The sequence below is a fragment of the Scatophagus argus genome, chromosome 21, assembly GCF_020382885.2.
Source record: "Scatophagus argus isolate fScaArg1 chromosome 21, fScaArg1.pri, whole genome shotgun sequence".
NCBI classification, from domain to species: Eukaryota; Metazoa; Chordata; class Actinopteri; family Scatophagidae; genus Scatophagus; species Scatophagus argus.
The window spans coordinates 3,684,230-3,699,398 of NC_058513.1; the positions used below are offsets into that span (position 1 = coordinate 3,684,230).

Below are 15,169 nucleotides of genomic sequence, written 5' to 3' on the forward strand. Positions count from 1 at the left end.
GTCCTGCAACAAAAAAGGCGTCGCTCATTTTCTTATGGAAGTACAACATCTTCTCTTTGTTTTGTTCTGTAAGCCAACCCTCCGCATGATGGAAAAACCATCGAGCCAGTTTCCGGTGAAATCCGATCCAGTACATAATGATGACTAGCAAATCCAGGAAACTCAATTACGTGTATTAGTGGAGAGGATTTTTACTGAGTTGTCTCTGAGATGAATTTTAGTTTTAGAATCATATTTGGTCAATGAAAAAGCGTAACGAGGGACGTAACAAAACTGACAAAGACTCAAAAAGCAGTGAGAGAAATGGAGGGTGACAACCCTTTCTGTAATGTCTCACTTGTACATATAGAGTAATTACATTGTTAGTGTAGAGTTGCTTAATGCCCCAGATTGAATTAAACTGCTGTTTCTCTCTCTCTCTCAGTTTGGCCATTAAAGGCTACAAAATGCCCCTGGAGGCCAAAGATCTTTGGTCCCTGAATCAGCGAGACAGCTCCAAGGTGATGGTGCCCAGACTGCTCAAAGAGTGGGAGAAGGAGCAGACCAAAGCCAAGAGGTATGTTTTGTTTTGTTTTGTTTTAGAGGAGATGGATGAAATGAAATTGAACATCTGAAATTTACAGATGTTATTTACAGATGTTTTCTGTGCTCTCAGAAACAGTCATTAAGTTTATACACAAAGACAGCAGTGTATTGGGAGAAATCAGGTTAAGGCAGGAAACTGGAGAAGTGCTGTAATGTGGACACTTCAAAATGTACAGCTGGTCAATAATCAGATTTATCCAGTGCAGTATTTATGAGCCAAGACAGGCTTAATGTGAGTGTTATTGCTGACATATGATGTTGTAGTTTCACAAGCTTTTTATTTTATTTTGTTTTTTGGTTCCCAGTTGAAGCATCTGCACTGACGCAGAGCTCTGAGTGACCAGGCTGTGCAATGTGATGAATGTTTTTCCTTCCTTACTCAATTCAAAAGCTTTGTGTATTCACATATAGTTTGCTATTTCTACTTATTTCTCTTTTAGTTGAACTTAAAACGCATTGTTGCGCTAAACATTCTTTTTTGGCACAAGTTTCTCATCCACTTGTTGCCTGTTATATCTCACAGTGCATAAATTAACTTTATGTCTAAAACTAATAGTGGAGGATCATTTTAAGTGGAGGATTGAGTCAAAATAAACTTACATTATATAAAATAAACTTACAAAACTTACTTACATTTTGTTTCGATTGCTTTTGGACAACAGCGGAGCTCAGTGGCACAGGGGAAGGAGGTATATAATTGGATACATACATGATGTTTGTGAATATAGTAGGATCAATTTACTGTTGGGAGGAAATCTGGGCTCTTCAGCAGAATTCAAGCTGTGTTAACAAGGTTTCTCCTTTAAATGATGTTTAGACAGCTGGTTAATGGAGAAAGCAGACACTAATCAGGTTACTTTAGTGCATGTAGTCCTGCTGAATAAGACTTCACATTTATATTCTCACATAAGTCACTGTAAGTTAATTCTAATTCCCACGGAGAAATGCTGACTCACGCACATTTGTAATATGCTTTTTTTCTTTTTTTTTTTTTTGCTTTGTCCTTCTACTTCCTTATCAGAACAGAGAGAAGAGAGGATGTTTTCTAATATGTTGTAAAATGCATGTGTGTGTGTGTTTGTGTGTGTGTGTGCAGTTGTACATTCTCCCTTTCTGACACAAGGGAAACCATGAGCACGTTTTTTTGTAAAGCTAGCAGCAGGGCAGCGACCCGTGAACCATCCGCATTGCTTTGCTTTCCTTTGTAGTATTGTTGCTCTCATATATGTGTGTGGAGTAAATTTGTTGTTTTCACTTTCAAGAGCCTTGAAGAATTTAATTCTTCAAGGAACTACCCACCCGCTCCATGTCCAGCTACATGCTGGAGAAGTGACTTAAGTTATTTCCTTACTTGTTATTGAGCACGTTGTGCTGCTTCAGTGAAAAGGGAATTCTGTACACAAACCGCTGACAAGCCTGATGACTTTTGACCTGCAGGCTGCTTCCCCTCTCTGTGCCGCAGTTTCACTGTGCTTTCTCATTGTGAACAATGTGCATGTAAAATGATATGAGAAAGCATGATTAGGCCTTTTGCTATGGAAACCTGTTTGGTGCTGAAATGCGACTCGGCTCGTTAAGCTTGTATATGAACAGATTTTGTGTAGTTTGTAAAGCACTTCTTTCATTGAAAATGTACAGTATTTCTTGCATTATGTCTCACTTCCTGACCTGAGATCTTTCTGAACAAAGGACATTATTGCTAACAAATTAAACAAATTCAGCCACAACCGCAAGTATGCGTGTCTAACAAGACAATTGCAGCATTTAATGTCGTCAGAGTTGTTATAGTGCTGCAATGATCAATTTTGCGAGGAAGTTTTCCTTGGCACTGTCTGCTTGCTCGGGGGTTCAGGCTCTGGGTCTCTGTAAAGCATCTAGAGACAATTTTGATTGTATAAGGTGCTATAGAAATAAATAAATAAATAAATTCATCTTAACTGGTAAAGTATAAAATATGTTTGTGTAATTGGGAGCAAAAACAGTTAGTGGAAGAATCTATAATATAAACAGTTTCAGTTTCAGCATGTTCAGGGTGTAATTCATCCTCATTCATCCAATTCACCCCAAGCCAGTTTATTATTTATTACTTAAGCTACTTCCTGACACTGAATATCTGCTTAGATAACACACATAATTATAATACATAAATAACAGTTTTCAGCTCTGGTTTGGTCTCCACCAGCTTAGCCAGCATTTTAGCAGCTGTCTACGAGCTAGTTGTTAACTTTGACAGTCTGCTTTTTCTGTGCTTCACAGGTAGCACTCTCTAATATGCTAGACTTAACCACAAAACATGGGGAGGCTCACCCTGTGTTGCTGAGTGAATGAGCTTTGGTGTATCACCACCTGTCCAGTTGGTTCACATAAAAGAACATGGATATAAGTTACTAACTTACGATGACATTTCCCTGTCCTCACGTTCCTCTCTCTGTCTCTTTCCTATCCAAAACGACCTTCCTAATTTCAAAACCCCCAGTAAACAGAATCTGTCCAGCCAGGCCGTGTACTCCAAGCCCCCGCCATCCACCACCAACCATGTCGTCGTAGGAGGAGGTGGTGAAAGCAGCCCGGAGGAGGTAGAGGTGCTGCTGTCCAATCAGAAAGCTGCTTCTCACCAGCCATCTTTTCTACATGCTCTCATCAGAGCCTTTGGGCCTTACTTCCTGATTGGCTCAGCTTACAAGGTCCTGCAGGATGTCATCACCTTCATCAACCCTCAGCTGCTCAGGTAAAAACACAGGTCGCATGTGACTACTGCCTACTACTGCTACCATATTTGCAAGTTTCCAACACCAACAAGATCATTTTGTTCCAGTGTTTGCACATGCTATTTTAACAAGGCGCAGTGTTTTCAGTTTTTGCATACGTCATCTATTTGCATGATTTGAGTAATTCATGTGTGGTAGCTAGCTGTCTTTATTTAAAATATATTTGTCCTCGTTCAGGATGCAAAGTCATTATGTAAATAATGTATGTTTCCTGAAAGCTAAAAAAAAAAAAAAAGCTAAATCTATAAAAGGTGGATATTTAATGATCACAAGTGTTATGTGAAAGCCTTGTTTTTGAGTAGATACATGATATCAGAGATGGCTGACCACATAATTTTTTTTGTAATTAATACTGATCTGTTTTGTTACTGTTGACAGAGGAAAAATTGTCACATTTACCCTAACCCTAACCCTTAAAGTATTTTTAAGTAATTTTAATTTGACATTTTCTGGCATTACGGCTATTTGTCAGATCATTTTCTTTCACAGAACTTATTTTGATGTTAAACACATGCATTATAAATGGGCTAGTACATGGATCTGCAACCTTCAACATCAAAGGAGACATGGCCCCTTTCCCACCAAATAAAATTCACGTGGAGCCACAAAAACTATTTGATCATTAAAATGAAGGTAACACAGCATATAAAGTTTTATGTAAAGTTATGCTATATAAAAAGAACTATAGTTTGTTGCATTTATGAAATTATAGAACTACTCAAATAAACTGCTGTGCTGTGTGAAATAGCTTTTGGGTGGTATTTATAGTTTCTGTGTGATAATGTGTAGTTATTAGTCAAGATCTAACTGCTGTATTTGGAAAGCTCATGTAGTTCTGCTTTCGCTGTTTTTAAAAGATGGAGTGCATGGTTAGCTAGGCTGCTTTATGTTTGATTAGTCAAAGCCGTTTCAAATAACTCGTTCTAATCTGACACAACAGAGACAAACACAAAGGAGAAAGAAAAGAAAACTTTTGCGACCCTGCAATATTCCCACTTATATAATAACAATAGGAAGTTCTAAACTAGAGCACTTACTGGTCTGGTCAGAATGTGAAGAAGTCACTATGTTTAGAAATGCTTATGTATCACCCGCCTTTGATACTTTTTATTTGTAAGAACTTAAAGTTATTTTAAATATACAGATCCAGATAAATCTATATATCAGATCTATATCATCTATATATTGCATTTTCTGGAAGATATCTCCCATTGTGTTAGGAAGATTCTTTTTGATGAACAGCCATTGTTTAAGACTGGGGGGGTTACATTTTATATCAGTTTTTAATGGCATGTCTTCTTTCACATAATCAGTCCAATTTTCCAGAGATTCTTGCACATATCTTGCATGTTGCTGACTCTTTCCCAAAGTCATTTGACATTTCACTAACATACATTTTAAACTTTGAATACCTACCCTCAGGTACAAAAATCAAACCTGTAACCTAAGCTGAAGTATAACAGGTTACAGTCAACATGTCTGTTGTAGAAGACTGTTATCAAATTTTAATCCTCCATATTTGGAACATAAATATGACTCAAATATGAAAAAAAGTTTGGAATTGTCTGACCAAATAACTTGATGAAAGTTTCAGTGAAATTTCAATAAACGTGCTGATTTTTATATAGTTTGCATCTTAATGACAGCTCTTGCATAACTTTCTTTAAACATTTTTTAATACAACCATTATAAGCACTATATGAGAAAGTAGACATAAATACATCATCTTTCAGAACAATAGTTATCAATCACATTTTACTGGAGGCCCAGTATTGATCTTGAATGATGTTTTGACCTCTAAATTAGGTCCTGCTACGGGTATGAAGCTGTACTGACATAAAACTACTGGGCCTTGCAACGGTCGACACCACACTGTAGACTTGACCTAACTTACCTGTAAGCTGCTTTTAAGCTCTACACTCACCCCAGCAGAGAGCAGGCACTCAGCGACCTGACCTGAACTTATGTCAGCATTGTATCTACTTATGCTAAACTACAGTGGCTGGCCCAACTGGCTTAATTTAGTAGCTTCATCTGCATGCCATGGCCTACTCAGTATTCCAGTTGCCATTCCTGCTTATCTTGCTCCACCAGCCTTACAGGTATTGACTAATTATAGCAGACAACTTTACAGCACCCTTCTTTGACATAAAACACTATTAAAGAATAATCGGGTCCAATTCGCACCGAAACAAAAAGTAGCTTGACACGATTTTGTATTTATATTGCATCTGCTTAGCTTAAACTGCAGTGGTTGATCCAACTGGATTGGTAGGCAATTTCATGCATTTTGTTTCTTAAATAACTCCCCTTGATCTTACCAAAGCAAAAAAAGGTCTTGTGTTTACCTGAGTGACACCAAGAGGGTTCAACAATGTTTTCCAGCATCCCAGAACCACACTCCTCATTACAAACACTCACATTCTCACCAGAGCACTGTGTGCCAAGGTCTGTTCACTTTTGTTCATAACATCCAACTGATATCGTGTTAGCCAACAGCGACCATTAAACGGCATGCCAAGCTAACTAGCATGTTAATGTCCACAGAAGCATCATCATCATCATCATCATCATCGTTATTATTATTTATTTTTTTAAGCAAGAATATTTCACCTTATCTCATCCTACTGTCGTCTGATTGTTTAGTACAACTATGCTAGTAGTACGCTCTGGCCAGATGCCAGAAAGTAGGAAGTCAGGTAACATTTATGACTACCAAAGATGAGTGTCTTTGCACAGATTTGGTTTACATGAGACCAACCTTTATATAAATTGAGATTATGATCTTGGGAGGGCATGCAAAAGGAGGTGTGCTGACCCTCTCACAGCAGGGAAGCAACAAGACTGCTAATGTCTCTGCCAAATTGAGAATTTCTAAATAATTCATCTAGGAGGTGTTGCACTGTCTTGAATGCTTGATTTTAAAGTGGTTTTAGGGGTCAGTTGCTCTGTGTGCAGAGAGCACGGACTATACCTCATAAACAGCAGTGATATTTTAAGATACTATTGAAGGTTTATCGGAAGGCTATGAACAGACCCTGGAAGAAGTGCCATGCGGGTTCCACTTCCGTTTCTGCGTAAAGGCTTACTGAAATGTTAATTAATACCAGGCTATTGCAGACTGTCAGAGGAAAGTGTAGTTTGTGTAGCTTCTTTTCAGTTAGGTAATGCACATGTTGTTGTACATCCAAATCAGATGGTTTTATTAACATTTTGACTGAATAACATCATTGTCTCTATACAGTACACTCTTAGTCTGGTACAGCAAACACATGATAATGGTAGAATTCCCAGAATCTCCGATTTATATTGTGTTTGTGCTACCTCACGCTTACATTTGCAAGCAAAGAAGATGCGTGTAGATCATGTGAAAGAAAGGGGAGGTGTAACTGCCTAAGAAGTTACCTATGCCACCACAGCTGTTTTCAGATTCATTCAGCGTTTGTTTCGTCACCTTTACAGGATGCTGATCTCGTTCACAAACGATAAGGGTGCTCCTGACTGGTGGGGTTACTCGCTGGCCTTCCTCATGTTCTTCACAGCCGTACTGCAGACTCTCATCCTCCACCGTCACTTTCAATATTGTTTTGTCACCGGCATGAACGTACGCACTGCTGTCATAGGAGCCATCTACAGGAAGGTATGCACAGAATTCTCACATTTTAGTTTTCTGACATGCACAAATGCATTACATCTAAAAGAGATGTCATGATGTCACGTTTCTTTTCAGAGCAGTTAAAGTATGCTTCACAGAAAAGTTTTTTGGGGGTTTTTTAATGCCTCTTCACCATTCTGCAGGCACTAGTGATAACTAATGCTGCCAAGCGCTCGTCTACGGTGGGAGAGGTGGTCAACCTGATGTCTGTGGATGCACAGAGGTTCATGGATCTTACCACCTTCCTCAACATGTTGTGGTCTGCTCCTCTTCAGATTATTTTGGCACTGTATTTCCTCTGGCAGGTATGTTCACAAATTATACATGGATTACTGTAAGACAAGGCGTACCTCTCATGTGCACATAGTCATTGAACATAGTAGACTTTTTCTTTATCTCTGTATTTATTTTGAATTGTATTTGCATTGGCTTACTGACTGTTGATTTTTACAGAACCTTGGTCCATCTGTGCTGGCTGGAGTGGCCGTCATGGTCATGCTGATCCCTTTTAATGCTGTCATTGCCATGAAGACCCGAGCCTACCAGGTATGAACATTCAAACTAAGACTTTGCAATAATTTGAAGTTATTGTCTATTGACTTTCAGGCCAACCACAACAGTGATTTAAGCTTGTTTGCAATTTGACACTTTTTTAAACAATGAATAGAAAAAAAAACAACAGCATATGAGATGGAGACAGTCATACTGCCAAATTGGAGGCCATTGATTTGTGGACTACCAGTCTCATTTATTATACAGTCTGTGGTTACATTATAAGTGCGTTAGGAGGAGATCTTTTAATCACCACTGTGCAGTTGAAAGGAATGATTACAGCAAGAAAAAACTAATTCAGTGTTCATATGGGCACCTGACTATTGTTTTATTAAAATTGTGAACCTATCATTCATTATCATGATATTAGCCAGTATAACAAGTTGGGCTTTTGTAGCTAAAAAGTATATAAGTTCAGACTTTGTACACTTTTGCCTATTTTTGCTCTTTGGTTAGCCTGTTGGTTTACAGATAAAGAATGGTTTGTCTTTTTGTCCTGTTCTTCCTCTTCCTCTCTCCCAGGTGGAGCAAATGCAGCACAAGGACTCTCGCATCAAGCTGATGAATGAGATCCTGAACGGCATCAAAGTCCTAAAGCTGTACGCTTGGGAGAACTCCTTTAGAGAAAAGGTCCTGGCCATCCGGCAGAAGGAGCTCAATGTGCTGCGTAAGACAGCTTATCTGGGAGCGCTGTCCACCATGGCCTGGACCAGTGCCCCTTTCCTGGTAGGCTCTGTATAGATGTCTGGAAGCTGGTTTTTGTTCAAGTGGCCGTGTGAAATTGATTGGTCAGGAATGAATCATTTCATCCATGTCATGGTCAGCTGTGCCCGTTTTTGGTGTTTGAAGTGAAAGACAGTGAGACCCAACAAATCCGAACAAGCTGCGTGAACATCCGCAAAAATATCTTCATATTTGGTATTTCCTTCAGAAACTGACACCCTGAGTGTCAGCACTGTTGTTTTCCAAAGAGGGCTTGTTAGAGCAAATCTTTTTGCTTTTGTGCAGCCTTCATTAACTTTTAAGTCATGTTTGACAGCTGTAAATACAATTCGACAAGTGTTCAGATAGCCTAGTTTGTGGTTCAGAATTACAATGGAGCTTTATGAGAAACTATTTTAGAGACCTGGTGATGAGGAGCTCCTTTGTTTAGAAACTATAGGTGGAAGAGATTCAGGTCAACGTTGTAATTATTATTTTAATAACTCTACTAGCTAAAAGCTTTATATTAACTACATTTTAAGCATTTATCTCCTATTGAAGTTTTTTGGTGGTATGTCACTTCGACTAGTAGTAGTTGCTATTCTTCTAGCACATTCCACTCTCGACTTGTACATGTTAATTCTCCCTGACTCATGCAGCTGCTGTGGTTAGGGTTTGGCTGTTTTACATACTGAGAGCTGAAGTCTCTTTCCTTCTCTTTGGGTTTTGACCATGAAACTTTATTTCAGAAAAATATTTTATGCTGGTTATTTGCTGGGATTAAAGAATTTTTACGAGAATTTCTGAAACTCTGCCATGCTGCCAGATACAGATTGTGGTGATTGTGGCTTAATCAGCATCGGCTGAACTCGTTTGTCAAGGGCTTGAATGTAGCAGACATTCATTTATATGTAAAGGTTCTGCACTCCATCTTTAATCCAGTATTCCATCTGTTCTATACTGACTCATGACAGTCCAGTTTTTCTTGTTTGTGGTGCAATCTTTTGGCTGCAAGTTTTGTGCATTATGCTCAACAAGTTTACAGCAATATCCTGAAAGTTTTTACTCTCTATGGAGCTTCAAGCATTGTTTACACAAGTGAATTGGAGAAATGTCTGTGCATCCATGCTGACTACCAGGGAAATAATAACAGAGCAGCTTGAGGGAACGACTGCTCCTATTTAATTTTGGTTGGCATCTACTTCAATCATCTGTATCAGGTTTTATAGGCCACCTAACAGCATTTAAGTAAACTGTTGGTTAATTAATTTTCTGGTTATGTATGTTTGTTGGTCAGATAAATACACAGTTCAAGTTCAGTGATTGCAAATGCCATGAATAAAAAAAAAAAAAAGCTGTTGATAAAGTGCTGAGTCACTGGTTGAGTCAGACGAATCTGCAGCTGTGCTTACTATCATGGGACTGACTGCTTCACATCTGTACAGTAAACTGATAGACCTTGTTGTCTGAGCAGCCCCTTTGCCTGTGTGTTTCCAGGTTGCCTTGACAACGTTTGCGGTGTATGTGACTGTGGATGAGAACAATATCCTGGATGCGGAGAAGGCCTTTGTGTCACTCTCGCTCTTTAACATCCTCAGGTTTCCTCTTAACATGCTTCCCCAAGTCATCAGCAGCATAGTACAGGTAGGAACTTTTCCTTCTTTTCCCTTTCTTTCCTTCTTTTTCTACATGTTCTTGCTGACAGATTTCATCGAGTGTCTGTGCGTTTATTCTGCCTCGCAGGCCAATGTCTCACTGAAACGAATCCAGAATTTCCTGAGTCATGATGAGCTGGATCCAGATGCGGTAGATAGAAAGAACACAGCCACGGGTAAGAACAATGACTGCTTCACCTTTGATTGACAGCGTGTTTCTTTTTTACCCGTCCCGCCCGTTTCCAGTTTTTGCAATTTCTGAAATTACCGTCACGCTTTAAACTTTGAGAAGCATTGAGAACATTTGTGTTGTCATTGTGATTCATCATCTAACTGTGTAAACTCTTTAAGCTCTTGAAAGCCTTTAAGGTAACGTCACTCCCTCCCACTTTTACCTCTCACACAGTGGCTTGGTGCCATTATGGATGACTAACGGAAATGCCTCACAGTCTTTTGTCTTGTCAGGCTAAATCACTCTGTCATCAGTTCAAAAGCTAATGAAAAATAATTCACACGACACTGTGTTCCTCAACAGAGTTTTCAGTGACAGTAGTCAATGGGAAATTCACATGGGCTAAAGAAGATCCTCCTGTTCTGCACAAGTATGTCGTGCAAAGCCACACTGCATGTTTCCACATGTGTTTGTCCTGTCCTACCTGTGGCTATTCTATAAAACGCATGAATGTTGTCACTGTGTTGATAGTATTAACGTGATGGTGCCCCAGGGATCCCTGCTGGCGGTGGTGGGACATGTTGGCTGTGGGAAGTCGTCCCTAATCTCTGCGTTGCTGGGTGAAATGGAGAAGCTGGAGGGAGAGGTCTCCATTCGGGTAGGAGTTCACTTTGTGTTTTGTGTAGCATAAAAGCAAGTTGCAGATTATTGTATCTTTTTTAATTTCCATTTTCCCTTCTTTAAAGCTGCACTAATGACTGTTCTTGTCACATGTCAGTTGACCATGTCGAAGTGATGGACCCACAAAAAGTTAGCACCCAAACACATCCCACAAGTACATTTCACTGGCAAATAAGACACTCAAAAGAAGGGAAAAAGAAAAATAACACAAATGCCTAAAACGTTTAAGGTAAAATACAACAATCTGTGAAGTTTTTGGTTTGTAGTCTGTGCAAGGTGCCATATAAATAAAGATGATCTTATTATTGTTCATAAATGATAACTCAGTAATCTAAAAGTTTATCAACACCACAGCCTGTGTATTTGCTTTTTTATCATTGTGCTTTACCGTGTGTCTCTCCAACTGTAACCTGTTGAATATCCGTATGGTACAACGCAACAGGAAGCACCGTGCTTCCAGAACAAATCAACCCCAGTGCAGCGGGAATATGTTTTGCAAAATGAGAAACATTAGCACTAACAATACCATTGACACAGAAAGAACTGACCAGCTGGGAAGATCTGACATAATTTAAGGATTGCCAGACTTAACATCTTAGGAAGTTGTGTAAAGAGTGTTTGTTGACCTCTCTTCTCAGGGGTCAGTGGCATACGTACCTCAGCAGGCTTGGATACAGAATGCCACTCTGCGGGACAACATCCTGTTTGGGAGACCCTACAATGAGCAGAAGTACTGCTGCGTTCTGGAAGCCTGTGCCTTAACTCCTGACCTGGAAGTGCTGCCTGGGGGAGACATGACTGAAATAGGCGAGAAGGTACAAAAGAGAGGCACTTTCATATTCCATTCTCTTCCTGAGTAAACCACTTTTTGTTCCTGAGTACAGATGTCAGTTTTGCTTTTGGTTTCCTTTCAGCAGTTCTTGATGTCTTTCAATTCTTAGCTTTCTTGACATTTTTTCACCATTTCTTTAAGGTTATGTTTTGAGAAACACCTTTCATGCTGTGTATGCCAGCACCCACAGGGAAAAAATCAAATCTGCTGTTTCCTACAGGGCATCAACCTCTCTGGAGGGCAGAGACAGAGGGTGAGTCTGGCCCGGGCTCTGTACAGTGACGCTGATGTCTACCTGCTGGATGACCCACTCTCTGCCGTGGACGCCCACGTGGCCAAGCACATCTTTGACAACCTCATCGGTCCAGAGGGGGTGCTAAAGGGAAAGGTGAGGAGAGTCTTAGTTAGTTAGTTTTTTGTTTGTTTGTTTGCTTGTTTTTTATCAAGAACTGTAAGCACATCAGTTTGTGACATAAAACACCTCTGTAAAATACACTTCAGAGGTAAATAAACTATTATCCATGACTATAGACCATCACTCCTAGTCTTCATGGTCATGTGCCCTCAGAGCCAAAACGACAATCTATTTCAAGCTTTTAAATATGCTAACCACGACTGTCGGATAGATTGTCATTGTTATGTTTTTCAGAGGATGAATACTAATGGTAATGTAGATGTTTCATCCAGTGCTATCATCGGCTCCAGGATTTTGGCTAATGATCTTAATACCTGCATAGTATATCGCTCAAAGCATGTCTGTGCTTAAGTGCAGCCTCAGAGAGCTGCTGGCGTGTGTGTGTAGCCTCCGTTCAGTTTCATTAAAGGAAGTTTTATCTTTTCTTTTCACTAAAGAGGAAGCTGCCTCTTTTATCAGTTTATTATTTGTTCATTTTTATTTTTATGACCCCAGTTTGTGATAAAAAGTTCTTTGACTTCCTGTATGACTGCGTTCTGTTGGTAAAGTACATCACTGAAGTTGAACTTCTAATCTTGTACTTTTAAAAAGGTGCACCTATGTTTGAATGTGGGTTCATTTTGATTTTGGTATGTGTGTGGTTTATTAGATGTGTGTTTTGTTGTTTGACTCCAGACACGTATTCTGGTGACCCATGGCATCAGCTTCCTGCCTCAGGTAGATAACATCATGGTACTGGTGGAAGGCAGGGTATCAGAAATGGGCTCCTACCAGGAGCTGCTCAGTGAGAACGGAGCCTTCGCAGAGTTTCTCAGGAATTACTCCCTGGAGGACATCATGGAGGAGGATGAGGCCACTGGTATTACCTCATATATCAGCCTCTTGTGTTATTTTTTGGTAGAGATCCTTTGGAAAAAAATAAAGCTGTAAAATGCTCACAATGCTCTTGCAGATGAGTTCGAAAATGAGGAATTGTTCCCTGATGATGCCCTCAGCAACCACACGGACATGGTGGACAATGAACCGGTGATCAATGAAGCCAAGAGACAATTCATTAGGTAGAGGAAAGATTTTAATTCCTTTTCTAACAACCTATAAGGCTAGTTATTAGATTAGAGTTTTTCATGCACTCATACTTTGTGAAAGACATATTCTTGAATGTTCTTTTTTTTCGCTCCCTTTATAGACAAATCAGCATCATTTCAGCAGATGGAGAGAACTCCAGAACTCGCTCAGTGAGAAGACACGGATGCAGCCAGAGGAAACACTCAGAGTCACAGGAGAAGAAGAAGCCACATGAGGCAGAGAAACTCATCCAGGCAGAGACCACAGAAACAGGCAGGGTCAGTCCACCAGATATAGAGATATAGATTGTTGCTTAGATATACAGATGGTCCCCCTTTTTGTCCCCTTTTGTACTCTTAAGCCTGTAGTTTCTTAAAATGCAGTTTTTTTGCAGGTTTATTTTGACACTGACGTAGAATCTGGTACCACGAGACATAAAATACGTCTCTAATTAAAATGCTAAGCTTCGATGTGGTACATTTTAATCACAGTTTTTCATCGTCTGTCGGGTTCATAGCTTCATTTTCGGTTCAATTTTCAGTATTCTGACTAAATATTAACCCTTTTTATTTCTCACTCTATGCTTTAATAAAATGAATGCAATAAAATAGTTGTTGTTGATGAAAGATTCTGTTTAAGATCATAGACGCTTCATGCTAGAGACAGATCACATTCATCCAAGTGAACCGTTAATCCCAGGGAAAACATTGGTGTTGTCAAAGTAGCTTACTCTTACACAGTTTGTACCAAATCTCCCTCTCGCCCGTAGTCAGCTGGGATAGTCAGCAGGATAAGCGGTATAGAAAATGGATGGATGGATGAATGTCATGGCATTGTGAGCTGACCTCATCTGAACTCAGTCTCTTAACTGTTTCGTCACCGCTAACCAGGTGAAAGGAAAGGTGTACCTGGAGTACATCAAGGCGGTGGGAACTCTTCTATCAGTGTTCATCTGTTTCCTCTACGGCTGCCAGAGCGCCGCAGCCATTGGAGCAAACATCTGGCTCAGCCAGTGGACCAATGACGCCTCAAAAAATCAGACCCAGGAGAATGTTCATATGAGGGTGGGGGTGTACGCAGCACTGGGCATTGCACAAGGTAAGAAAAACACTGAAAGCACTGAATGAAGCACTTGTTTTTTTCTAGCGTTAGACACCATTTATGTATTTATGTGTGTGAATTTATTGTCATATATAGAGTATTTAGCAGATGATGTATTTTGAGAAGAGGTGCGTCGTGTGTTAAGTTTGATGTGCTGCCACATCAGGGTGCTGAAAAAAATGTTTCACACTTTAACTCCATAGTGGCAAATGCCACTTCCACCCACATGGCTTTTTATTGCAGAGTTTGTTGGCATTAACCGGACTTGTTTGCTTTGCAGCCAGCTCAACGTTTTTTTTTGTTTTTTGTTTTTTATACAATAACCTCGCTGGAGACAAAAAGCAAATTGACCAAAATAACGTTAATACAGACCTAATGGATCAGCGTTACGTCTGCATGTGACAATGCATTGTTATTGTTTGATGGTTCGTGGTTGAATGCATGATGGCTGTGGAAGTGTTGCATAATGTTTCACAGCTGTTCCTTTTCCTCTCTACATTCAGGACAGACGATGCCTGTGTCTGCTAATCATTCCATTGTCATTCCAACCTTCCTCTTCAATATCTTTTTCCCTCCACTCTTCTGGTTCAAACCCCACCTCAGGTATCCTGGTCATGATGTCTTCCTTCACACTAGCCATGGGGAACATTGGCGCAGCCAGGAAGCTTCACTATAATCTGCTCATCAACAAACTTCACACGCCCCAGTCTTTCTTTGATACCACGCCTTTAGGACGCATCATCAACCGCTTCTCCAAGGACGTCTACGTCATAGACGAGGCTCTTCCAGCCACCGTGCTCATGTTACTGGGCACCGTCTTCGTTTCTCTCTCCACCATGATAGTTATTATTTCCAGCACACCGATCTTCGCCGTTGTCATAGTGCCCCTGGCTTTCATATACTTCTTTGTCCAGGTACTCGGGGAAAATGTTGCCATGATGATGATCCTCTCTGTTCCTCCTGTTTTCTTTGCAAATTTGTGACTC

The 15,169-nt window shown here is 40.0% G+C and overlaps 1 protein-coding gene across 5 annotated transcripts in view; it reads left to right on the forward strand.

Moving 5' to 3' along the window:
- abcc3 (ATP-binding cassette, sub-family C (CFTR/MRP), member 3) overlaps positions 1 to 15,169 on the forward strand; it is a 44,909-nt gene that overhangs the window by 18,721 nt on the left and 11,019 nt on the right. For 4 of the 5 annotated variants that reach the window (XR_006841983.1, XM_046376383.1, XM_046376384.1 and 1 more), the window contains exons 7-22: positions 425 to 556; positions 3,062 to 3,313; positions 6,816 to 6,993; positions 7,152 to 7,313; positions 7,462 to 7,554; positions 8,083 to 8,286; positions 9,760 to 9,906; positions 10,006 to 10,093; positions 10,453 to 10,519; positions 10,621 to 10,747; positions 11,409 to 11,585; positions 11,823 to 11,990; positions 12,693 to 12,876; positions 12,970 to 13,075; positions 13,204 to 13,360; positions 13,973 to 14,180. Coding sequence is in view for 4 of the 5 variants with exons in the window: in XM_046376383.1 (XP_046232339.1) it covers positions 425 to 556; positions 3,062 to 3,313; positions 6,816 to 6,993; positions 7,152 to 7,313; positions 7,462 to 7,554; positions 8,083 to 8,286; positions 9,760 to 9,906; positions 10,006 to 10,093; positions 10,453 to 10,519; positions 10,621 to 10,747; positions 11,409 to 11,585; positions 11,823 to 11,990; positions 12,693 to 12,876; positions 12,970 to 13,075; positions 13,204 to 13,360; positions 13,973 to 14,180 (2,450 nt within the window). In the remaining variant the exon portion in view is untranslated. Of the gene's footprint in view, positions 1 to 424; positions 557 to 3,061; positions 3,314 to 6,815; positions 6,994 to 7,151; positions 7,314 to 7,461; positions 7,555 to 8,082; positions 8,287 to 9,759; positions 9,907 to 10,005; positions 10,094 to 10,452; positions 10,520 to 10,620; positions 10,748 to 11,408; positions 11,586 to 11,822; positions 11,991 to 12,692; positions 12,877 to 12,969; positions 13,076 to 13,203; positions 13,361 to 13,972; positions 14,181 to 14,786; positions 15,098 to 15,169 lie in introns of all 5 variants that reach the window. The other variant, XM_046376382.1, reaches the window with a different exon arrangement.